At 41.7% G+C, this 26,866-nt stretch overlaps 1 protein-coding gene across 4 annotated transcripts in view; it reads right to left on the reverse strand.

Annotated features, from left to right (window-relative positions):
• The window catches only part of LOC116035255 (RNA-binding motif, single-stranded-interacting protein 3-like), a 124,120-nt gene that overhangs the window by 23,387 nt on the left and 73,867 nt on the right, over positions 1-26,866 (reverse strand). For all 4 annotated transcript variants that reach the window (XM_031278249.2, XM_031278251.2, XM_031278250.2 and 1 more), the window contains exons 5-6: positions 9,838-9,995; positions 8,543-8,622 (exon numbers count right to left, since the gene is read on the reverse strand). In XM_031278249.2, coding sequence (XP_031134109.1) covers positions 8,543-8,622; positions 9,838-9,995 — 238 coding nt within the window. The remainder of the gene's footprint in view (positions 1-8,542; positions 8,623-9,837; positions 9,996-26,866) is intronic.

A 26,866-nucleotide genomic window follows, 5' to 3' on the forward strand; every position in this document is an offset into this window, starting at 1 on the left:
GTGCTGGTTGTTTTTAAATCAAGATAAATCAACAAAATCAGAGAAGATACAGTGTGGGGAAACAAACATAGGTCATTTTAGCAGAGGGAACTTAATAAAGGAGATAGCACCAAAGCTATAAAAACAAATGTTGATACTGTCTATTTCTCTGCATTATCAACTTACTTACTGTGGGCCTTCATTCTTCAAAAGCCCTGTTTCAGCTTTAGATGTCCTTTAAATAACAGCCCTTTTCAGACATATAGTTGCAGGAACTGAGCAGCTACAGCAACACAATTTATTTACTAATAGTCCCTTACACGCATTCCTGCTTGTGTTTCTACTGCGTCAAAAGAACCATGAAAACACACCCTTGATACAGATTTAAAGGGAGCATATGTGTTGTGTTGCTGTTTTGTTTTACTGGTGCGACAGTCACATTGTCGACGGCTGACAACTTGTCGAGTTTATAGTCAGGACACTTTCTTCTCTGTGTCTTCTACCACACAAAGAAACTTCTGCTGATCTAAAACAAGTGTTCGTCCTTGGTATTTGCATGAAAAGGATACCTCTGTGTTTTGAATTTAATCTGTTATTTTTATGCACCTGGCTTATCACAAAGACAGCAAAATGTTTGTGGACTCAAGTGAGATGAAAAAAATGGGGCCATTTATTGTTAGAATTAGTGATGCAAAAATGCTTAGTAGTTGAACCGAAGAGAGGAAAATAAAAGTAATGTAGAAATGTCTGTTCCCATGATGTGACAGATGCCTGCTAAAGGATGACGGGCTAAATTTAAAAGTGTACTTTTCCTTCACTTACTCCCTTGGTTTCCCTCATATTACCATCCAGTGAGTAATGCATGCAACATGATAACAGAAGGACATTTCTGTGGAATAACTTGAACTGCTTGTTAAAAGCAGGAGTTGGAATAAGGCCACTGTCTGGCCTACTATACCCTTATTTATCCATTTACATGTCACGTAAACATTGCTCCCAGGGCTTCGTCACTCTCTCCATCCCCTCAGTCTGTTTGGAATTTGGTAAAAAGGCCTTCTCCTACTCGGCCCCCTCAACCTGAAACACGCTACAACAGGAACTGAAGCTGTCCAGCATGATTCCTCTAGAGGATTTTAAACTACATTTAAGGAATCTGGAGAGATGGTTATGGGGATTTGCTGTCGTATATAGTTTTAAAACTACCACTTTTGTCTTTGTATGAACGTCCTGTCTATATCTTTGTGTCATATTGCTGTTGTGTCCTGACCAGGTCTCTCTTTAGAATGACACCCTGTGTCTCAATGAGATTAACGGTCTAAAAAGGTTAAATTAAAAAAATAGTAGCATCCATCCACATACATAGACATACAAATTCACATACACAACAATGCAATGTTGCTGTAAGCTGTTTTTGTATTAGAGCTGATGAAATGGCTCCAGTGTTTTTATATATACACACACACACACACACACACACACACACACACACACACACTTATAATATTTTGGGTGCCTTAGTGCATCTGGAGCTTGGATTTAGTGTTTTTCAGAGACTGCTGCAGGCCAATTGGGCAGGATATTTAGACAGGCCCATATATAGAGAAAGTTGTGTTTCTTGTTTCTATAGATAATTCGAATGAATGCACAATGCTGCCACATCCTCGGATACCTGGACTTCCTGGACTAATCCTATTATTACTTAAATCTGACATGTCAGATTATATTGTCATGGCATCTCACAATACCACCAAAATAACATAAGCGCAAAGAAGATTAAGTGTTTGAGCTGTAGCTTAAGACAGCAAACTAATTGAAATAAAAGAATAACTTGAAATGTAGGATTAACGGGATCCTGCATGTGCAGTGTATACTGTATGCATGTACCGTATGTGTCAGTTTATGACTGTGTGTGCATGTGCTCCTGTTTGAATGAAGGGGAACAGAGTCAATTTGACTAAATGTCTTGTTGGAATAGTACTTTTTTAGCTATTGTTGATGACCATCTTCAAAGGAAGACCATATCTGTCATGCATGCCATAGTTTGTCTTTAATACCGAATTAGTTTTACAAGCCAGAATTAATTAATTAATTAATTTGGTACAAACCGTGAAAGGATTTCCACTGGCTATTAATGAATCAGTATTGGCTAATGTGCAAAAGGATACATTGCACAAATCAGACCACCAATGAAGGCATTTAGTCTATTAAGTGATTTTATTAAACCAAGAGCTGTTCAACAGAGCCATTATTTTTGGTAATTGTCTAAAAAAATCATCTGTATTGTGAGGCATGTAAAATGATGCAAAGCGACTTTCACTGACAGTCTCTACCAATACTCCAGTGTGTAGTACGACAGTAGCAATATCATACAGAGCTAAAAAATTATCTAAAATCCTTTTATTCGCCTCATGTTGCAGCTATAAGGTAAAAACAGACAAGTGTATAATGTCACTGCTGTATTAGCTTTAGGTGATGCCTGTGACGGCAGAATTGTGATAGCATGCATTTCTCTGAGGGAGGAAATCATTCACTTATATTCATTCACAGGCACAGTGACAAGCCATAAATACTGAGGATGATAATGACAATAAGAAATGTTATTTATTCCTAAGAGGGAAACTTAGATGCCACACAATCAGGAAGCGACAACAACCGCAAAGCATCCAGAGACAAGATTACCTGTCTACTCAAACTGGTGCACCAAGTTAATTATTCAGTGTGCTTTCACAGTTACATTACTACAATCTGTTGCATTTCACAAGAGGGCTTTAAAAGGAAGGACATTTTTAATTGTCAGTTTGACCCCTGCTGCTCTCACTCTTGCTGCTCTGCAACACAAAGTGATGAATTCATGATGAATTTGGGTACAGCTGTGTATGCCCCTTAAAATGGGTCACTTATGGGCATTCCAAGTTAATTAACATAGTCTTAACCAAATATATGGCTATCAAAAAGTTCAGATATGTGCATTCTTAGTAAACAAGAAAGAAAGAGAAAGAAATTCAATTCAATTTAAATCCAATGAGCAAAAATGATTGGTACAGTCACACATAAATCGTTCTTTGTAGCCCCAGTGTTTCCTCTATGTTGATATTACCGCGGCGGCCTGCCACGGTAAAATTTCTGCCGCCACGGTATCATAGATAGGGCAGACGCACAGCAGGGTTTCCGCTATGTACACCGCGCACCGCCGCTCCTTCAGCTGTTTATGAAAAGTCATAAAATCGTAATTAAACGACTCGGCAGAGCCGTCTGCTCTACTGAACTCAAGCAAACTGTCATCCGCTCTCTCTCCCCTTTAGGGTGAGCAACTGGAACAGTGACAGGACGTCATCACTCGCAAAGTTATGGCAACCAAATAAACAACAGGGCGAGTACTACTTGTCACTCAATCTTAGGCAACGTGACAAACAGTGACGAAATCAGCGACATGAAATCTGCACTCACGCGGGTCCCGTGAAATATGACAGCTACAGCTGGAAAATAGCATTGAGGACATTGAATTTGATTAATTTACTGTTTATCAGACCTCAGATGAGTCAATAAGCTAATGAACGTTAGCGAATGCTGCGGTCCCTCTGCGGTCCCTCTGCCTTTGACTCCCCGCTGCAGGAGACGCTGTATTCCTCCGACACGATGTATTAACGTTACTGTTTTAAAACCGTTTTCCAGGTTAGTGGGGGTGCATACCGCTCAAAAACAACATGAAAAACTTAGCTAGTAATATTCACTCAGCGTTTTCTTTGGTTGTTAAACTGTGTGTAAAATCAGCGGTGACGTTAAATCACCATACGGTACCGTTTGCTGGATGGTTTCAAGGTAACGGTCGGTAGCTAACATTAGCAGATAAGCCCGTACTTTTTGACACCCCCCCCCCTGAGGAAATTCTAGAGGAAACACTGAGCCCCAAGCACAATATTCCCCTTCTTACCCAGGACTGCGTTTTTCTTGTCAGTGTCCCGACAGGTAAGGGGTTGTGTGGGAAATCTCAACATCATTAGTTTTCAAACTACTGCAACGTGCAGACAACTGCACACCTCATAGAAAATGATTGGAGGCAGAACGAGCTGCTTAATGGAACTTCACCATAACAGAAAGAGTCAGAGTGGATACACACAGTGAGCAGGCACACCGAGGTGAGAAACACTGTCTTTATTTTTGTTCTATTAAGTTTATACTGTAGTCACATTTGATTACAAACCTGATATATTATTCATAAAGATGTTATTCTATTTTTATATTTTTATGCACAGGAGCTTTTGTATTATACAGAACAAGTTGTGAGCCAACGTATCGCATACACCATATTTTGTTGTCTCACATATTCAGAAATGAAAAGATAACGGGCGTTACACTACCTCCATAGATGATCTTGTCATCATCCAGTTATGGATGTAAGTAGTTAATGATATTTGGAAATAAATAAAATGCAGATTTTAGTTTACACAGCCTTTGTTTGTGTTCCAATAATATGTCATTGGCTTCCATGACTTGGGAGGAGGTTGTCCTTGGTATTTGGTCCATGTGTTTATGTGTAAACATCATAATATTTTGTAGGTGTAAAAAAGTCTGTAGCACTATTAATCTTTCAAAATATCACAAATTAACATAAAAGAGTCTAAGCTGAATTTTATTTCAAAGTGAATCTGAATTTCTTGTTTTTGCTGTAAAATGTGACTCTGAGGTTCATCCCTATGATGAATGTGTGAAATAAAATACTCAAGACAAAAAAAACAACAACCCACACATCGAGCTACTATGTGGTGTGTGTACTGTAGCTGTGTAGTCAATACTACCAAACAACATAAGTTGTTGCCAAGAGCTGCAAACTTGAAAAGGGCAAGTAACTGAAGTGAACAGATAAAAAATACTACATGTAAGTATTTGTTCAAAATTGGGAACTGTTTACAAGATTTAGTTGTATGCATTAAGCAAAGCTTGCAGTAGTTCATTTACCAATTTAATTTATCTATCAAAGTTCCACAGCTTTATGGATCAGAAAGTGAAGAGTTTCACTCCAGTTTTTGTGTTTTCTTTGCTTCATTTGGGGAAAGAAAAATAGGGTGACATCCTGCAGCTGCATAGACAAGCGACGCAAATAGAAAATAAAAGACGTGAAGACTGCAAGAGATATCAATAAAATGACAGTGGTTGGTTGTTTGCCTGTCTGAATGTGTGTGTACATGTTAATGCTACAGGGTAAGAACAGAAGTAGTGCTTTACTGATTTGAAATGGATCTTTCGATCTGTGGCGGTTTGTGTATGCGTACATAGGTAGCGGTGTGGGTGGATTGTACTGTGAGGAGTGGATCACATACTGTTACCACTCATTGGAGCTGTGGGATATTGCAAGGCAACATAGAAACTGTTACACTCCAGCAGAGCAAACAAACATATCCATCTGTGTTTTGGTGAGAGGGACACAGGAAAAGAAATAGAGGGGAAAGAAAATGTGGGGGAGGATTAAATACACAGGCTCCTTTAGATGCACCTGATTAAGTGAAGGTACTAAAGACCTTAGGTTTGGTGCTTCTGCGCAAGGCATCAATCTGTAGGTCAGTAAAAGGCCTTAGCTCAGTTTTCACTTAGGAAGAGGGAGAATATCATATGAGTGGGACAATCCCTCAAATGGGAAAATTCTCATTTAAAATCCAATCCATTTGCAAGCAACATGGGAAATCATTTGGAAAATGGGATCCAATCCCCAAATGTGATAAAATGAGGATTCCCTATACTCTGAATGGGATGTCGTCTTTTTTCTTTAAGAGACCAGGCATCAAAGAGCTCAAAGCCCAGGGACAAAAGAATATGGACTCTAGAGGGTTACTATTTCAAAACATGAGAGGACGCCAACTATTTGCCACCCAAATCAAGAAATATGTATTAGAAAAATGTTTATGCATACTGCTATTAGCCTTTTTATAGCATTAATAATGTCTACTGCAATAAACAAAACAGTATGGACCGTAAACTGAGACAGAGTTCGGAGATTTAGAAGGTTTTTGCACTTTAAGTTTAAAGGTTAACTAAGTTGATCTCCACCCTGTGTGGCTGCCCCTGTGAAGCACGAGTTGACATTAACAACCACTCAACAAACCATTCCCTGACACCATCCCCGGGGGAGAGGAAGCTCACCACATTTACTCCATTTTCTTGTCATTAAGCAACCCAAAAAGAATTGGCTATGAGACAAGTAGAAATAAAAGGTACTGATGCACTAACATATTTATCTAAGAATGTTGTTCACAGAATGATGTTAAAATACAAGCACGTCCTTGCAACTTTTAGAACTTGACAGCATTGACGTGAATTGGTCAGTGCTTCAAAAGAATCACATTTTAACACCCATTGCAATGTTTTGAGTATAGAATAAGTCGCTGCAAATATCACATGTAAGCTGACTCGGTCTGACAGTGCAGTGCTGCCAAATAATTACAAAATCTTTTTCTCAGTACAGCACCGTTCAATTATTTTCCAGCATTATCAGGAACATCAAATAACATTAATTTCCTATTTATGAAAGTATTGAACCACTTCTGCAACAAATGGGGGCTTAATGCCTCATGGTCATACCAGACACATTTAATGCTGCACACATTTTTTAAAGCCTCCTGATCATTATTGAAAAGATTGAATGATAATGGGCCTTCTCTGAGATCTGGACATTTTTCATTATTGTCCTCCATTTGTCTTACTATTAGGGGAGGATAGGAAAAAGAGAACTATTAAAACTACAACACTATACTGTGTATATAGATAGTGGGAGAGAAAGAGAGACAGAATGATTAGAAAACGGTAAAGAAAGAGAGGAAAAAGAGATCAGATATGGGTCAGAGGTGATAGCGTGTGAGAGAGGATAACTTGGAGGAGAGGAGAAAAAGAAATAACAAACAGAGAAAAAGACATAATGGGGAAATGCAATTGGGTTAGAGTAACATAGAGAGGCAGATTTCCCTTTTTTCATTTCCTGAATCCAGCATCTAATTACTAAGTATTTAATTTTATACTTTTGTTAAGCTATATCTGACCAGGTCATATGTAGTTGCTGTTTTTATGATTTAATCATTCAAGAATTTAAGGTGAAACTGCCATGTATATGTATTATTGGGCTGCATGAGTATCAATTAAAATATTACCAAAATTCAAATAAGCATAAATAAACAAGATCTCTTGAGAAACTCTTAACCTTTAATGAAAGCTCTAGAGTGTGTGTGTGTGTGTGTGTGTGTGTGTGTGTGTGTGTGTGTGTGTGTGTGTGTTTGTGTGTGTCTGGGTGAGAAACGGAGCCGCCCACCATGCTGTACCTCACAAATCATACTGCCAGGGCACGGGGCACAACTCTCTAAGTCTGTCGTTGATTTCCATTTTCTTCAGTGTGGCTCAGCTTCCCTCTTTCTATCTATATTTGATCATTCTATATGTCCATCTCTTCTCTCCCATTTTGTGTCACTTTCAGTTTGCTTCTCCCCACCTCAGCTTTCTCTTTTCTCCCACCTTGTCCTTGCTCTGCTATCTCACTTTCTTTTTCCAAGCACAATGACATCCCCAATCTCATCCTCATTACATATCCTCCTCCTCTTCTCCCATCCTTTCCTCGTCTCTTTCTCTCTCTCCCTACACCCCATCCTCCCCCCCCTCCCTCTTCCTCTTGTGCATGTGTGCATCTCAATCTGTGTGCCTCACAGTCAATATTCAATTAATCACTTAGATCTTCAACTCAAGGTGGTCGAAGGAGTGGGACAGAGGGAGAAAGAGAGCAGTAGAGATGATGCTGATATATTATCAGTCGCACTGACACTGCTTGTACACAGACAGATGCTGTAACACCAAAAGGCGGAGATGTCCCTTGCATGGCTGTAACTGATTAGAACTGTTGGATATACTCTTGATGGAGGTCCAAAGGGGCAGCAACGTTTCTTCAATAAATGGTGATGCTGTAGCAAGAGCAGAGTGCGGGATTTTCCTTTTTTCGAGTCTGTGATATTTTCCAACGGATGTGCGAATCGTTTCTTTGAAAAGATGACTATAACTGATAAAACGTGATTAATTCATTAAAGTATGGTGATACTGTAGCTGCTACGGTTATGGGTGTATTTAATCAAATGAAAGAAAAATGTTTATATTCCTCAAACTAAGTTACTGAAGATAGGTATAATTTTGTTATTGGTACTAAAACTCAGGTGCTGTATTTGTACTGGCATTAAAGATTTTCAAACAATAACTAGCCCCATTTATGAGAGCTGTCCACCTTATCATGATGTGCCCATAACAACAACATGACGTGCACAGGTTAAACATGACAAGACTGCTGTGTTCTCATCAATAAGACACTAAAAGATGACTTCCTTTACATTTGTATCAACAAACCTCTGAACTTATGGGAGGTGCTTTTAAAGGTTGGTGGAAAACTGAGTTAAAAGAACACGAAGATTGAGTGTAAGATGCCACATAGGTCTGCATCTATATGAGCACCCGGACCTACATATTTAGAAACGCCATGCTCTCGCTATAGAAAAACACAAGCTTTGTCAGTACAACACAATTCTTGGTGATCGACACCTACCTGTCATGCCTGGAGGAGTTTTCAAGAATTTCCCGTTGAAATTCTGAATCACCACATCGCACTTCTCTGTTGACTCCATCCTGACAGAGAGAAGAAAAGACAGAGGTTCTACTTGACGACAGTAAGCTCCTTATGTCACTATTCAATAGGCACAAAAGGTAATGTGGTTCTTAAAAGTGTGAATGTACTGGGCGCCTGGATAGCTCAGTTGGTAGAGCAGGCGCCCATATATGGAGGATTACTACTCAACGTAGTGGGCCAGGGTTCAACTCCGACCTGCGGCCCTTTGCTGCATGTCATTCCCCCCTCTCTTTCCCCTTTCATTTCTTCAGCTGTCCTGTCAATAAAGGTCTAAAAATGCCCCCCAAAAAAGTGTGAATGTACTGTATGTGGATATGTGTGCATGCAAATGTATCCTGCAATACAGTAAGTAAATGAAACGCCTGCATATTGTGCTTGTTTGCCAATGTTAGCCTGAGCAAAATGCCTGAGGTAGGCCTGTGCATGTGTGTGCGTCTGTGTCTCTGTGTGTTTTCTATGGGGTTTCCTCTCCTTTGTCCGGGTTTAAAAGCTCCATTCAGTCTGATCTGTTGTGTGTCATGTCCTCTTTGTCTGCCACCATTCAGCTCTGCTCACCCAATCACAGCTCAATGACTAATTGCCTGCTTGGCAAGCAAAAGCCAGTGGTGTATGTATGTGTGCGTGGGAGAGAAAAATGGTGACGAGAGAGAAAGGGAGACAGTGTGTGCGTGTGGTATGTGAGCATGCATGTCTCTGTGTGTATCTTGGGTTTTCTACACATAGCCAGTGACCCTGAATGGAGCCCTGACTGCATTCTAATCACTGGCACACTTCACGGTGTAACTGAGAAGACCACACACACACACACACACACACACACACACACACACACACACACACACAGATAGAGGAGGGTGAAGGGACCAAGGGTACAGGAATGTGCAGTTGTATCATTACAGCTAAAAGTCCTCTGGTTGTAAAAGGCAGAAAGTCAACTCAGGGTTATGTTACCTCATGAATCTGAAAAAAATGTGATAGTGTGATAACTATGAATCTGTATTTTGTTGTGCCTGATAAGTAATTCTAGTTTGTCCAGCAAAAGCCTACATTTAAATACATTTGGTTGTGTTTGACAATTGGCATGTAAAAAAAAAAAACAGTGGGAAATGTAGTTAAGTTCCTCAAGCAATACCAACGTTTTGGTAAATACAAGATTTTTGGAGAGCCATAAGCCTAAGTGACAGTTTGTGTGCTTTCTCTCTCTCCGTGCATACCTAGCAAAGCCGACTCCTCTGCTCAGGCCATTGGCGTCCCTCAGTATCCGCGTGGAAATGACATGACCAAAAGGCTTCAGCATGTTCTCCAGCTCCTGCTCATCCATGGACAGTGGCAGGTTCGAGATGTAAAGGTTGGTGGGGTCCTGCTCTTGTTGCTGTTGGGAAACACAGTAGCATAAGATATGAAAAGAGTCATAATCACTTCATTTGTCTTACATAGGCAAAGGTTTCAAAGTCAGACAGAAAAGAGAATTTGCTTATTTCAGTCTAATCTTAAAGACTTGAGCACTGATCGAAAATGCCTCTCTGAAACCTTGAAAATAATCACTATTGGGTTTCACAATATGCGCTTGTATGCTATTTATTCTTGATAATCAAACTTCACAAAACTATGCTCTAAAAGATCAGCAGTTGGTGCATATAAATGGACTGTGAACAGTACAGATGTTGGATTCATCCTTACCTGTCCTTATGCTAAGCAAACAATTATTTTCATTTTGTATTGTAGTGTGTAAAATGCTCAAACTGAAGTAAAAGAAATAAAAGAGTTTGCTATAACCCTCCACTAAAGGCTGGTTTTGCAGCAGTAAATGCATTAAAGGTTAAGGCAGCACCATTCAAGTGCTTTATTTCCATATGTATGACTGAATATCCTACAGCAAAATAACTGTGAATTTAACTTAAGTGGCAAACTCTCCTCAAAAGAGGAATAAACATTTCATTGAAAAGGCAGCGCACCAGCTTCACTCAGACCCCCTGAAGCAATAAGGAAACCCCCTCAGAATTCATAGATGTTAAATGAGTTGCATTAAAAAAATTCAAGGAAATGAGAGAACTTCCTTGTAATGTGCCTCTCTGCCGCTCTGTTTAGCAGCACCCTATTGAATTGATCCTCTGCAGGAGACCAAAGCCCGTGTGTGCATGTGTGCGTGTAACTAGAGTGCTGGCAAATTAAAGAGGGATGGATGCACGAGAGGGTTTGATAGAGAGCGCTCCATTTTGCTATTGAGACTAGTCATGGGCCGGTTACTGGTTTCAAGGTATACCGCGGTTTGAAAAAGTTATGGTTTCAAAACCACTAACATTTTCTGTCATAATATCGTTCCTAAGGTATGAGCTGTTTTTTTCTGAGTCTTCAAGGACAGAAAGTGCAGTTTAGAAATCCCTCTTCCTGCCAGTGTGCAATGTGTTTCAAAACAAAATACATTGTGTTCAGTGGAAAAAAGTTGTTTTTTACCCAGACATTTCAAAAATAATATTTATACCTGTAATTGCAATACCGTAATACTGTGAAGCCATGATATTTTTGCTGAAGGTTATCATACCGTCAGAATCTCATACCGGCCCATGCCTAATTGAGACAGCCAGAAAGGAAGAGTGATAGAGAGTGAAAAGGGGGTGTGATACACACATGTTCTATGAATCCTAACTACATGATTTCATAAAACTATAATGCCTCTGTGATGTTTCTTTGATTCATGGGAGTTTATGGCTGCGTCGGCTTTATCTCCCCTCCATGCCATAATTATGCTATGTATTAATTATGGCCTTGGTAATAACTTTGCAAACACTCAAATTTGTAATTCACAACACATTTTTATTACGATCAGTGCTCAGAAGTGTCTGGAAAGTCTCTGATACATTATATCAGATAGTAGCTCTTATTATTAAAACGGTAGGGTCTCACATATTTTATCTCATGTCACCTGTGCACAAACCCAGGCAGCAGAAACACAAGTAACACACTGACATTGAATCCTGTGCAGTGCTGGAATGGGACACTCGTTGTACATTTGATTCCACTGTTGTCATGGAAAATAAAACAAATACTAAAAGTAGTAGTGTGTATAGTGTGTGTGCTATGCTGTATACATCAAATGAAATGGTAAGAGTCTTATTTTAGTGCTATGGCAAACAATGTATGTTGGATATATGTCTGCGTGTGTGTTGTTGGGTGAATACCTTGTGACAAAAAAGAAAATTGCCCAATGTGGCTCATTTTGAGTATAATTATTTGCTTTATCCATGGAGGCTTTTCCTTTGCATGCACCAGAGCTATTTGATTTCAAGAGTGGGAGTTCCAAGTCTGGCCGACTGTGACCAAAGCCATCTATGTAATCAGTGACTCAGAAAAAGCAGAACAGTGAAGAAGTCTGAAATATTTTACCTTTCTTTCTGAGTCTGAATCTCTCTCTCTTTGTCAGCAGGGGTTTTCCCTTGGCAGAGTGTCCAATACACAGAGTGGCACAGTTGTATTCCCACATGGGGGCAACTGGCTTTCAATGTAATCTTTTACATTTGTGAGCATGCCTGTGTGTGCGTTTATTTATGCAAGCAGTGGCATCAAAGGCATACAGTCGTGTAGAGCCAATGATCTTCATTAAAGAGTTAGGTCACTGAGATCATCAAGACCTTCTACTTGCCACATACCTGGGTAAACTATTACATAGAGCCTGACCGGTATATTGGCGAGCCGATATTATTGGCCGATATTAAGCATTTTCCAAACTATCGGTATTGGCATTTATAATGGCCGATAAATGAATATTTAAAAAATAAAATAAAAACGGACGAAACACCCTTCAACCATGTTATGAGTGTTGGCGTTGCATAGTTTGTCCACCAGAGAGCACTCTACAACGTCCCTGTTGGCAACACTCGTGTTTAACCCTTTAAGTTTCATAGCTTAAGTTTGTATTTTTATACATTTTATTTATCAGAACTTTAATATATTTTAATGTTCCTCTGTTCTGTTGTGACAATAAAGAAAACATTTTTAAACTGCATTATCATATTATTTTAGTGAGAACTCATAAATAACTACAAATAACTAATGTTAGGGAAATCTGTTTATGTTTTGTTACGCGTTTCTGGATTTTTTTTAAAAATACATATCGGCCGATATATCAGAATGTCGGATTTTTAAATCACCAAATATTTGTATTGATATCGGCCTTAAAAAATCCTCTCCGGGAACCATCACCTGGTCGTGGTGGAGAGGTTTGTGTGTCCCTATGAACCTGAGGGCTGTGTTGTCTGGAGCTTTGTGCTCCTGGTAGGGTCTCCCAAGGCAAAGTGGTCTCAGGTGAGGGGCCAGACAAAGAATGGTTCAAAAACCCTATGAAAAAACGAGGTAGAGATGGAGTGACCCTGCCCGGAGGAAGCCCGGGGCCCCCGTCTGGAGCCAGGCCCAGATGGAGGGCCCGTCAGCGAGCGCCTGGTGGCCGGGTTTGCCACTGAGCCCGGCCAGGCACAGCCCGAAAAAACTACGTGGCACCTCTCTCTCCAACCCATGGGCCCACCACCTGTGGGAGGAACCGCTGGGGTCGGGTGCGCTGCCACATGGGTAGCAGTGAAGGGCAGGGGCCTCGACGGACCAGACCCGGGCAGCAGACGCTGGCTCTGGGGACGTGGAACGTCACCTCTCTGTGGGGGAAGGAGCCGGAACTTGTGCGGGAGGTGGAGCGCTACCAGTTGGATCTGGTGGGGCTTACCTCTACGCACAGTCTCGGTTCTGGAACCATACTCCTGGATAGGGGTTGGACTCTTTTCTTCTCCGGAGTTGCCCAGGGTGTGAGGCGCCGGGCGGGTGTGGGGATACTCACAAGCCCCCGGCTGAGCGCCGCTACGTTGGAGTTTACCCCGGTGGACGAGAGGGTCGCCTCCCTACGCCTGCGGGTTCTGGGGGGGAAAACTCTGACTGTTGTTTGTGTGTATGCACCAAGCAGGAGCTCGGAGTATTCAGCCTTCTTGGAGACCTTGAATGGAGTCCTGTATGGGGCTCCAGTGGGGGACTCCATAGTTCTGCTGGGGGACTTCAACGCGCACGTGGGCAATGATGGAGACACATGGAGAGGCGTGATTGGGAGGAACGGCCTCCCTGATCTAAACCAGAGTGGTTGTTTGTTGTTGGACTTCTGTGCTAGTCATGGATTGTCTATAACTCTGACAGACCTGGTAAGCCCAAACGGGTAGTGCGGGTAAATTGGGTACGTCTGGAGGAGGCCCCTGTCCGACAGACTTTCAACTCGCACCTCCGGCGGAGCTTTTCGTGCATCCCTGTGGAGGCTGGGGGCATTGAACCCGAGTGGACAATGTTCAAAGTTTCCATTGCTTAAGCTGCGGCGAGGAGCTGTGGTCTTAGGGTCTTAGGTGCCTCAAGGGGCGGTAACGCACGAACACCGTGGTGGACACTGGTGGTCAGGGAAGCCGTCCGACTGAAGAAGGAGTCTTTCCGGGATATGTTATCCCAGAGGACTCCGGAGGCAGTTGCAAGGTACCGAAGGGCCCGAAGGGCTGCAGCCTCTGCCGTGAAAGAGGCAAAGCAGCGGGTGTGGGAGAAGTTCGGAGAAGACATGGAGAAGGACTTTCGGTCGGCACCAAGGTGCTTCTGGACCGTTCGCCACCTCAGGAGGGGGAAGCGGGGAACCATCCAAGCTGTGTACAGTAAGGATGGGACGCTGTTGACCTCAACTGAGGAGGTAATAGGGCGGTGGAAGGAGCACTTTGAGTGCTAAATCCGACTAATACGCCCTCTATGGTAGAGGCAGAGCTGGAGGATGATGGGGGATTGTCGTCAATTTCCCTGGTGGAAGTTGCTGAGGTAGTTAAACAACTCCACAGTGGCCCCAGGGATTGATGAGATCCATCCAGAAATGCTTAAAGCTCTGGGTGTGGAGGGGTTGTCTTGGTTGACACGCCTCTTCAACATTGCGTGGAAGTCGAGGACGGTGCCTAAGGAGTGGAGACCGGGGTGGTGGTTCCCCTTTTCAAAAAGGGGGACCAGAGGGTGTGTGCCAATTACAGGGGTATCACACTTCTCAGCCTCCCCGGTAAAGTCTACTCCAAGGTGCTGGAAAGGAGGGTTCGGTCAATAGTCGAACCTCAGGTTGAAGAGGAACAATGCGGATTCCGTCCTGGTCGTGGAACAACGGACCAGATCTTTACTCTCGCAAGGATCCTGGAGGGAGCCTGGGAGTATGCCCAACCGGTCTACATGTGCTTTGTGGATCTGGAGAAGGCGTATGACTGGGTCCCCCGGGAGATACTGTGGGAGGTGCTGCGGGAGTATGGGGTGAGGGGGTCCCTTCTCAGGGCCATCCAATCTCTGTACGACCAAAGCGAAAGCTGTGTCCGGGTTCTCGGCAGTAAGTTGGACTTGTTTCAGGTGAGGGTTGGCCTCCGCCAGGGCTGCGCTTTGTCACCAATCCTGTTTGTAGTATTTATGGACAGGATATCGAGGCGTAGTCGGGGTGGAGAGGGGTTGCAGTTTGGTGAGCTGGGGATCTCATCGCTGCTTTTTGCGGATGATGTGGTCCTGATGGCATCATCGGCCTGTGACCTTCAGCACTCACTGGATCGGTTCGCAGCCGAGTGTGAAGCGGCTGGGATGAGGATCAGCACCTCTAAATCGGAGGCCATGGTTTTCAGCAGGAAACCGATGGAGTGCCTTCTCCAGGTAGGGAATGAGTCCTTACCCCAAGTGAAGGAGTTCAAGTACCTTGGGGTCTTGTTCGCGAGTGAGGGGACAATGGAGCGGGAGATTGGTCGGAGAATCGGCGCAGCGGGTGCGGTATTACATTCAATTTATCGCACCATTGTGACGAAAAGAGAGCTGAGCCAGAAGGCAAAGCTCTCGATCTACCGGTCAGTTTTCGTTCCTACCCTCACCTATGGTCATGAAGGCTGGGTCATGACCGAAAGAACAAGATCCAGGGTACAAGCGGCCGAAATGGGTTTCCTCAGGAGGGTGGCTGGCGTCTCCCTTAGAGATAGGGTGAGAAGCTCAGTCATCCGTGAGGAGCTCGGAGTAGAGCCGCTGCTCCTTCGCGTCGAAAGGAGCCAGTTGAGGTGGTTCGGGCATCTGGTAAGGATGCCCCCTGGGCGCCTCCCTAGGGAGGTATTACAGGCACGTCCAGCTGGGAGGAGGCCTCGGGGAAGACCCAGGACTAGGTGGAGGGATTATATCTCCAACCTGGCATGGGAACGCCTCGGGATCCCCCAGTCGGAGCTGGTTAATGTGGCTCGGGAAAGGGAAGTTTGGGGTCCCCTGCTGGAGCTGCTACCCCCGCGACCCGATACCGGATAAGCGGACGAAGATGGATGGATATCGGCCTTAAAAATCCTTTATCAGTCGTGCTCTACTATTACATCACTGCTTTTTAACATAGAACATATTTAAATGTTGTTTTTATCAAAGGGCAGTTTCATAATTGTTCAAGTCTGTCTTAAAACAACAAACAGGTACACATAAGAACATTAGTCGGGTTTCCATTCAGTTGTCAAGTGAATTTTAAGCAAACCTTTAAAATTTTGCAAAAAAAGAAATGCAATTTAGGTACATTTTCATTAAAGGTATTCTAAGCGATGTCACGCGTTTTTTAGGCTACAACATGTTTTGTCACATACAGCAAACATCTCCTCACTATCCGCGAGCTGCCGGTCCCCTAAACTGTAAAACGCGGTCTCTGTAGACAGCCTAGGGTCCACACACGCCAACAAAATCAAAGTGGTCATGCAAACATACACAAACCGTGTTCCAGTGTTCAGCCAATAACGGACAAGAAGGATTTGGGTGGGGGGGGGGTTTAGTGCGCTGAAGCACAGAAGGGAGGGAACGGGATGAGGAGGAGGGAGGAGCGAGCTAGTCTTCGTTTTGTTTGAAAATACTTTGAACGTCAACAAGAAGTAACGTCACCCAACATCGCTTAGAGCACCTTTAACTGGTTTAGAATGAATAAATAAGGCTTCAGCGTGGTTTCGTAAGAAATTGGCAGTATAGGCTATGCATGGCTGTAATTGGCCAGTAAACAGAGAAGTAAAACCGGAAACAAAAGAAGTCTTGGCCATATAACCTCTACTAGAGAAAAATAAAGAGAAGTCTTTAGGAATTTGTTTCAGTACCTGTGTTTGCTACTACCAGCCATATTTTAGCCGCCAGCACAGCGACACCGACAGCAGAAACAGGTGTCTCCATATCCTATTTATTGCATTAACTCTTTATCGACAAAGGCAAAAAAACACCTCAAGTGAACGCAAAACTTTTTTGAGCAATTGAGGAAGTGTTATCGTATTTTTGTGAATGGAAACACGGCTAACGAAACACGATTCCTTCCTACTGCCTCACATTAGCTTCAGGTAAACCTTTGGATTCATTTTTGTGCAGAACGACAACTGAATTTTGTCCACCATAACTTATTTTGGAAGTCCATTAGGAAGGGCTCTCTTCATGTCAGGTATGAACAGAAGGAATGATTACAGCAAGCAAGGCAAATCTGTTTCAATGTTCATATGGGCACCTAAGTAAACAGACTTAAACAATTGTGAACCTATCCGTTACTTATTTCTCACAAGACTTAAGCAAAATCAAAAGGGGGAATTATTTAAGTCTTTAAACACTCATACATAATATCACCAATGTCTACATACTCTACTTATGAAAAATTGAAAACTATTCTTTCAGACAGGGATAGAGTTAGTGTTTTACTTTGCAAACTTATAAAATAGTTAAAAGCATTGTGTGCGTGACCTTCTCTTTATCATCAGAACATACAGACATATCTGTCTACACTGTGAGCTTTTTGTTTATGAAATCAAGATATATTCTGGTTTGTAAAGGCTCGAACAATTGCCTCATGGGACCGTGTTTATACCCAGTGACAAACTGCAGCACGGTGGTTAGATTCAGTGGAATTGTGCTCTGCAATAAGAAATAATGGCTTAATAAGACCCGCGTTGACAAACAGGACATTTTTTTATTCAGTTGCCGTGGGAAACCTTTATAATAAAAATCAGAACTTGAACGCTCTAAAAAATGTGAATACCCAAGAGAAGATTCAGCAGTACCTAAGGCTAATGAGGTGAGAAAAATAAAATAAATAAATAAGCTCATAAAGGTACCATAGCACATCCAAGTTGCAGGAATGTAGTGGATAAATCACTGGAGAAACTAAAACACATTCATTGCCATGTCACACTGATTAACGTTACAGGGAACCATTTCAGGAAGGAGGTTTAACAAACTCTGAGTCTAACCCTGATCTCTGAGTTGATTTACCCTGAGATGGAAACTCTGAGTTTTCGGTTCCAGAACAGCTGATTTGAGTTGGTTCAATCAACTCAGAGTAGGTTCACTTTTGACTCTGAGGTTAAGTTACCTCTCATCTCAGGGTTAACAAACTCAGAGTTTTCACTAAACCTGCTTTCTGAAATGGGGCCCAGGTCTCTGAGTTTCTGTCAGTCAAACGAATTAGCTCCAGAGCATTCCTGAGGCTATGTTTCCACTGTGCTTCAAAATCTTACTATGGCTGTGGACTTTGTCATAATCAACAATAACTTGCTCATCTAGACACAAAGGATTTTCACTTTTCAGTCTAGAGCAGAATTCACCCTCGCTGTCTGTGGAGGAAACACTAACAAAATCCTGTTCTCTCTGTTTGCAAGCCACAAAAAAAGATTAAATGGTAAAACAGAATGTTTCCTATCCCTGTGGTCAATGTGGTTGCAAGCTAATTTCATCCAAAGACAATATGTCTTTAACAAAATCTCACAGTGGTTTTCCCAATTTTTAGCAAAAAGTGGGTCAGCTTTTTTGTTTCTGAACACATTTTCCATACAGTTTGAAGTTACTGTAACAAGGGGAATGAATGCAGATTCCAAGCGAACAGGAGGGATGCCTTAACCTCTCCTCTACTCGTCCTACAGTTGCTGATTTTATGCATGTCTGTGCCCACCTGGAAATCCTTAGTTTTTCTTTGTATCATTTATATTGTCTCAATCCAGGAAAATCAAGAGTGAGATGGGTACAAAATCAACAGGGGTGGGTTATTGAAATTCCATTACACTTCACTACACCATGTCTAGACACAGTTGGCTGTGAAACCATTAATTTGCACAAGTACTTCTGGGATTAGCCTGGCTCCGCCCTCCTACGTACTTCCGCTCAATTTTCTTTTTCCTTCAGTACTCCGTCTGGGTTTGTGGTATATTTTTGGGTTTTCTCCAGCCAAATATTTGGCGGTCCAGTCAGCGAACAGAGGGAGTGGCTGAGAACGATGACGTTGAGGTTGTGACGTGCGCTAGTTTGAGTTATAGTTCCGTAATGGCGGTGGAGAAAGATGCAGTCCGTTGTGGCTGCTGAATATCCAGAAGTTAAAGCCCGAGCAAGAACAATCTTTGCTGAGTTCTGTTGGTGGCCATGATGTTGTGGCCCTCCTCCCCACGGGGTTCGGGAACAGTTTGATTTTCCAGCTCGCTCCGTTAGTGGTGAAGGAGTTGGCTAAGGCTAACTCTAGCGATGCTAAGCTGATAGTTGTTGTCGTCTCCCCTCTTGTTAGCCTGGTCCTACCAGACAGTACGTAGGAGGGCGGAGCCAGGCTACCAGAGTGGCTCTGGGCAGATCCAATAGTTTTAAACTTCAACAGAGTACCCGTCTTCAAGGAAGTTAACACTTGTCAATGGAGAGAGGCCAGACTCTCTGTACAAATGAAATGTACGAGAGTCTGGTAGGACCAGGCTACTTCTGGCATATGAAATAAAGTGCTTTGGAGCATTCACATGTGAATGAACTCTGCTTGACTTTGCTCAAAGTTGCGATTTGCACAAAGTTACTTCTCAGTGATCCCTAAATCTGCATGTTGCAAATGACTCACCTCTCTGTCCCCTCTCCCTCTTTGTCTCTCTCTCTCGCTCTCTCTCTCTCTCTCTCTCTCTCTCTCTCTCTCTCTGTAACATCTGTCATGAGCTGGAAACAGCTTCACACCAACTGTGCCTCTCCCTGACTATATAGTCTGCCTGCCAGTCAGTCAGCCTGTGTTTTCAGCTCTATTAAACCTCATTGCAGCATCCATTATAGCAGGTCTGCACCTCTTATCATGCTACTTCCTGGTTACCCTGCAATGCAACAACACCTGCTGAAGAGCTAGAGGGTAATGAGAGGGCAAAGCAATGGTTAAATACCTGTGAAAAACACCTGCTGGGTCTGTATGCTAGATGGATGGATATGAGGTGAGACGGTACTTGAATGTCACATTTCTTTAAAATCCCAGTTGCATCTCAAATAGCAACACTTCACATCAGACCTGCCACATCACAGCCTCCCACAGCCCGGAACAGGAATTGAGGTATTGAAAATGAATGGAAGGAAAGATGAGGAAAAAATTAAGTGAAGACATAGGCTGAGAAATGCTTTTTAAACAACTAGCAGAGTACTTCCTAAAAAAAGCAGTATATGATTAGGGAAATGAGACTTTCTATTCATTACGTGTTGACTCCTTCCTCTACCTTTCAAGCTCATTTTACGCATAATCCTGCTCATTTCCTCTTTTAATCCATCTATTCTTCCTTCTCATTTGCCCTCCTTCAGCCCACCTCCTCTCTATCCTTAACTTCCTCTTTTCTCATGCTCCCCCTCCTCCTCGTTTTCTTTCCTCTTTTCCCTATTTGCTATTTGCCCCTTCTCTTCCTCAGATTAATACTAATCTCATATAATAGCCTTGCTGTTTAAAATGCTATCTGAATGCTTCATGAATATTTAAAGAGCAGAATTTTCCTTCTTCCTTTCCTTTCCCCTTTGCCTCCTTGCTCTTTTCCCTCTGCCATATCTTACATTTTCCTCTTCACATCATCTTTGGTTTCCTTCATTTTCATTCATCCCTCACCGCAACTTCTTTCTCTCTCTGCATTTCTACCTTCCTCCATCTTCCTCTTCCTCTAGCCAAGATCTAATCTTTCATAATGATTGTCTGGGTGTCTAAACGCTCTCTAACGGCTTAATCAATACTTAATGAACATACCATAAATACTTTATGAACCCTAAACCCTGACATCCCCAGGGTTTCATTAGCCATGGAGATATACACTTTTCACCATCTTCATTATGACTGGAGGCTCAGTGAAATCAACACTGGATACTGATTACCTCATCATTTAGTCTCTGGTCAGTTCATACTGTATTACTGTTGGCATGATGTTCAGCTACTGCTGCTGCTTCTAATACCTGCATGTGTTTGCTCTGGTGTAGTAGGAAACAGACATGTCTATGTAAGATGTTAGTTTAGTCAGCTGTACATATGATGTATGTCCTTTCAATTGTACAGGTCTTAACACAACACCCACCTGTCAAATAACTCTTTTGTTGATGTTAACTTGTATTTTCAGTATATTGCCTGTCTGCTGCATGCCTAATACTTTTCATATTGGATTTATCTACCTACATGTATTTTAAAACACGGAAATATGTAAACATAAAAATTCCTGAAGCACTGCTGCATGTTTCAGCCACCTAAAGGCACTGCAATGTAAGTGTTTTGCAAGTTAAGAGATCCCAGAGCTTGTGGATGTACTGTATGCCCTTTTCATCACAAGAAGAGTCACAGCTGGTTATTTCTTCTGTGTTTGTGTGTTGAATAGCTCCAGAGATTTGGCTTTAATATGTACAATAATCAGGGTTTCTGCAGGTTTTACCAAGTAAAATTCATTTTTAAGACCATTATTAAGTAAATTTAAGACCTATATCACGACATTAAAAACAAAACGGGCGAGTTGGGAAACATCTGAAACAATTCTCTGATTTCCTCATTCGCATTATAGGACTGGTGTCTAGTCACCCTGTGGAGGACCCAGAGTAGGATTGGACATCGTTTGGGTTTTTTTCTGATACCGGTCCTAAAACAATTAAACTTATAAAATGGTGTTGGTGCCTTAACGATGCCTGAATTAAGTTTTACCATTAAGTTATGTGTTGTTTCTCGGACAACTCTGAGTCTTGAACTGCATGTTCCAGTGTTCCAGTGTTGGAATCCCTCCAGTGTGAAATACTGCCACACTTTAATGTGACACCATTTAGTTTCAGCATTTAAGCAGCTACTGGCTAATGTTACCTGCTGTGAAGTGTAATGTTAACTAGCGTTACATGCAGCGATGCTTCTGTTGCTTCTGATGTCCATTTCAGAGCACCAGAGAGCAGCGCAGGTATTTCAGTGGCACCAGAATGAGGCACCGAAATCTGCGTTACTATTCGGCTCGGTAGATACATATCAGCACCGGGTTTCGGTACCCAACCCAGAGCGCCTCCGCTCTGTTGGCTCTGATCCAAAAGCAACACAGAAATCGCTTAAGGGAGTTGCGAAGCTGCTGTGTGGGTCTCACCTAGGCAGTGTAGAGGTACTGCCGGGACTGGAGCCGAAAACTGAGGAGGACACGCTGTTGGATGCTGTCCTCCTCTCCTACTCTTTCTTCAATGCCTAACAAATCTATCTCTTTCTCTCCCAGTGACCCTGTCTTTCTGCTTGAGCAGCACTGGTTAAAGCCTGAAAATATTGTAAACAAATTAATAACATAACTAATTACACTGGTCGGACTGTTCAGCTCTGTTTCAGACTGATACCTCCGGTTCAGGCTGGTCCTCATCCTCAACACATGCCTTTTTCAGTCGCGGAAAATACTGTTCAATACTCATCTGGATTGAAGCAGCAAACATTCAGTGTAAGAGTAAAAAAATGACATAACATTATTTACAAGGGGCGGGGCTGTGTGTGTATCTGTGTGTGTGTGTGTGTGTGTGTGTGTGTGTGTGTGTGTGTGTGTGTGTGTGTGTGTGTGTGTGTGTAGCCTATGTGAGAGAGATGCGTGAGTGACAGAGAGACGGAGGAGAGCAGGGAAAGGAAATGCAGCTGAACGAATACGCTGCGTGTTTTCAATAGCGTTAAAAAAATAAATAATAACGAAACGCAGTATGTGGCGGCCGGTGTTGATTGTGTGGCGCACCGCCACCAATTAGTCTATGTGTGGGAAACACTGGTTTAAGCAGAAAAAGAAAACACTATACACTGATCAAAGAACCTTGTAAATTCATCACCTGGTTTTTGCTGTGGCTAATTGGCTACAAAGGTCATTTACCTTAGCTAACTTTTAAAGGATTGAGCCAAAGCTCAAGCATCATCAAAACTGGGGTTAGATGCTTTTCAAGTGGTGGCATACTTATAAAAATATTCAGAAGCAGAAAAGCTGTTTCTGGCTCTCTGGTGGTTGTGAAGTGGCAAAAAACCCAGACTATTCAAAGAAATGGCATCACACTTGACTAAGTGAGAGACTATGTTTCAATGTTTAATTCAATTTCATGACAGGCAGAACGTTTTTCTCTCCCTCTGGCTACGAACGCTGCCTGTGTTTTTACACTCTGCATGACTCATTTAAAGCAATATGAGAGGCCTTTCTAGATAATGGGGACTACACACAAACACACACACACACACACACACACACACACACACACACACACACTATTACTCAATTCACCCACTTATTTGTACCTTTGCTTCTCCTTCTCTCCAGCCCTCAATGTTTTTGCATTGTGCTCTACTGTCCTTTCTTACTACATTAATTTTAACATGGCTTATTCCCTTCACATACAATCTTTCTCTTTTTTTCACTCATACTGTCTCTACTGTGTGTATTAAAAGGCCAGTAATTCATCACACATTTAGAGCAGAGTGCAGGCTGCTTGTCTGCCAGCCGTCCAGAGCTAGAATCAATCACCCAAACCTGAGACATTGAAACCATCAGGGAGGGTCAGATGGAGAGAGAAGAGAGAGGGAGACACACAGAGAAAACCAGAGGGAGGGAGAAAGAGCTGGAGGTGCATATATAGTGAGATATCCAGGGCGGATTAAATACACATTTCCTGGGCTGAATGCAGATCAAAATGCCTCATGAATTTTTTTAAGGCAGGGATACGAGATGGATAGATGCTTAGATAGACTAAACAACATCCTAGCACGATTATAATTTTACATCTGTAATGCGTTCTTTTGTTGTTGATGTAGTTGTTTATTCTTCAAATCGACCACACAAACACAACTTCTGGTGTGGGGCTTGATTCCTAACAGTTGAGTAGAAGTGGTGTAATTTTCTGGGGTTATGTGGTTGTTGTTGGTACTTCTTTATGGCTAGGTCCTGGACTTTCAGCCAAAAACCCAAATGTGTTATTTAGACTCATTGAAAAAATATATGTTTCTTATCTTGTGGGGATCCACCAGAAACAGGCCTGTGACCCATTTTGGGTTTAACATTACAATTTTGGCCGACTGGTAAAGTGTCTCAGCGCCCACTGTGGGAAGCCTATTGAGAAAAATAAATTTTTGAAGAGTTATGCTATGAAATTTAAAACACATGCTTATAGACATAGTCAAAAACAGAATTCCTTAGATTAGACTGTTAAGACCCAAGGCACTGCTATAACACATAGAACTCATGTACAAGGATTACACACACGCCTACACATACCAGGCCTAATGCCTTAAAAACATACTCAATGTATACAGTACACACACACACACACACACACACACACACACACACACACACACACACACACACACACACACACACACACACACACACACACATTCCTCTCTTTCTAGCTCTCTTCCTTTTCTCTCTCTCTCCTCTTCTGTAGTACTGAATGCTGTAATCAAGGCTAATGGGACTCAGCTGTTGGCCAGTCTAATTACCTGGAATGTAGACGGATGATCTGGGAGACAGGCCCACACACACACACACACACACACACACACACACACACACACACACACACACACACACACACACACACAGTCAAGCGTCTTCCATAGTCAAGTTTCTTTTTTTCATGCACCTGCCACTCAAAGAAGTGTGAGTGTATGTAGCGTGAGTCAGCATGCACTTTTTTTGCATGTGGTGTGTGTCTGTGTGTTCACAGTTCACACAAATGCATGCATTTTTTAAAGGTCAATGAAAGCTCAGGCAACATTTCCATTCTATCTCAGTCAGGAATTCTATAGGCGAAAAACCTGGTAGAGAAAAGCATGTTGCTAAATTTACACAAAACCTCTCCGGTCTTATTTCTCAGTTCTTTTAATTTACTGAATAATTCTAGTTATTTTTCACATATTTTCCCATCATTTTCACTCACACTGTTTACTTCTAACTAAATTCTCACTTATTTGACAAAGACTAACCTCCTCAAGAAGGTGAGGTGGATGCCAAAGCAAAAGTGAAGTAACCTAGAGCGGAAATTTTAAATCATTTATATTAAGATATTAATTTAGATTAAGATATTGAGATACATTTTAAGCATTTTTAGTGGCAAACAAAGCTATGATTGAGCATTAAGTTAAGTGCTCTAAAACTCTCACAAAGTTCAATATAAAGGGATCAATAACTTTCAAATGGGGCTGATTTAAATGCTGTCCAGAATATAAAACCTTCAACAACAACACAGACGTCCTGTCTCTCCAGTTAATAATAGTGCATCCCATCCCACAGATCAAATTTCTGTGTGTGTACTCATTAAGGATGGCAGCTACACATCCACACACAAATACAAAACGAAAAACACAGCTATAAACAGATGTGTCACACTGGGCAGTTGAGATAATCAAGGCAGGAGGAAGAGGAGCATGGGTGAATAAAAATGTAATAGATAAGAAGATGAAGTGAGGAAGAGAAGGGAATATTAAACATAAACGAAGGATAGTTTTTTTTCAAATGTAACTGCAGCATACATTATTAACAAATTAGCATGCTAAAATATAGTATAGTATAGTATAGTATAAAGGTGAAAACGGTTGATACATAGAGGTAGTTCAAAGGTGACCTGAGAAAACTAGAAGAAGGCCTTAATACTGTATGAAAGAATGTAAGAAGAATGACGGTCAGTGAAGAGACCAAAGAATCTGTATAATGTCTAATGTCTCTTGGAATTAGTAAAAAGTTGAGCTGCACAATTACAAAAGAACAAACAAGGTGGTTAAAGCATGGACTACTTTTGCAAGAAATATTGTTGTTCAAAAGGTTTTGGCTATTGAATGAAAACAAAATTGCATCCCTCTAGCCAAGTGTTTTTTTCACTGGGTTAAAGTAAAATATTACACTTTCTAGAGGATAAGCAACCATATTGTGTGTTACATTGCAATATGAAGTGGTGTATCAGTAGCATAGAAATACAAAATGAATTATTTCATGAGGCCCAGTCACAGCATAGATATAGAAAATAAAATGATCCTAAATTGATCCCTGGGGAACACCATCTAGCATCTATAATGGCAACAGAAAACCTATCCAAGCAAGGTAGCATTACAATTATTCATGAATCCTTAATGCCAACAATTCTTTCAGGCAATCATTTGGAATGGTCAATGGAATCAAACGTTTTTACTTGAGTCAGACATGTCAACATACAATTTTTCTGATGCAGCTACAATCATTGATTTCAATAATTAGGAAAGCTGTTTTTTTCATCAACAGACATCATTTTTATGTCTATAGCTTCTTGCTAAAGACACCATATGGCACAGCAGTGGTATTTCTGCTTTATTAGTAGGGTTGCACGATATTGACAAAATGTGATATTGTGATATCGATTATGAATATTGCGATATCGATATTAATTTAGATATTTTTAAACATATGTAAAATTACAAAATTTACGGGAAAATGCATCAAAATAGATTCATAACAAATACAAAATTTTTCTTACAACACAAGGTTTATTTCAACTGACTGTCATATTGGACTGGTACAACATGAATAAATAAATAACGACCATGTCTACAGCACAGGACATGTTTTACTGGTTGTACAGTATAAAATAAATAAATAAAGAGAACAGGACACAACCTTTCTTTCGCTTCTCTGATTCGTTCCGTTTTGTTGTCTCTATCTATTTCTTCACTTACACTGTCACTCTGTTGAAATATGCACACACGTGGTACGCTGCATAGGGTTTGTCACGTAGTGGACCTGTGCACTGACGTGCACTAACATGTGCAAGTGGCACGGTAACTGGCCAATGAAACATGATCATTATAGCGGTTCAAGCGGGCTCTAAATCAAACCCAACTAAGCCACACAGCCAACGGATGGAACGCAGCGCTCCACAAAATAAACTAAATATTGTATACTTATTGCGACACTTTCGATATATTGCGATAACGATATTGAGTCGATATATCTTGCACCCCTAGATATAATATTGCGCAACGTGATA

Source organism: Sander lucioperca, chromosome 10 (assembly GCF_008315115.2).
Source record: "Sander lucioperca isolate FBNREF2018 chromosome 10, SLUC_FBN_1.2, whole genome shotgun sequence".
NCBI lineage: Eukaryota > Metazoa > Chordata > Actinopteri > Perciformes > Percidae > Sander > Sander lucioperca.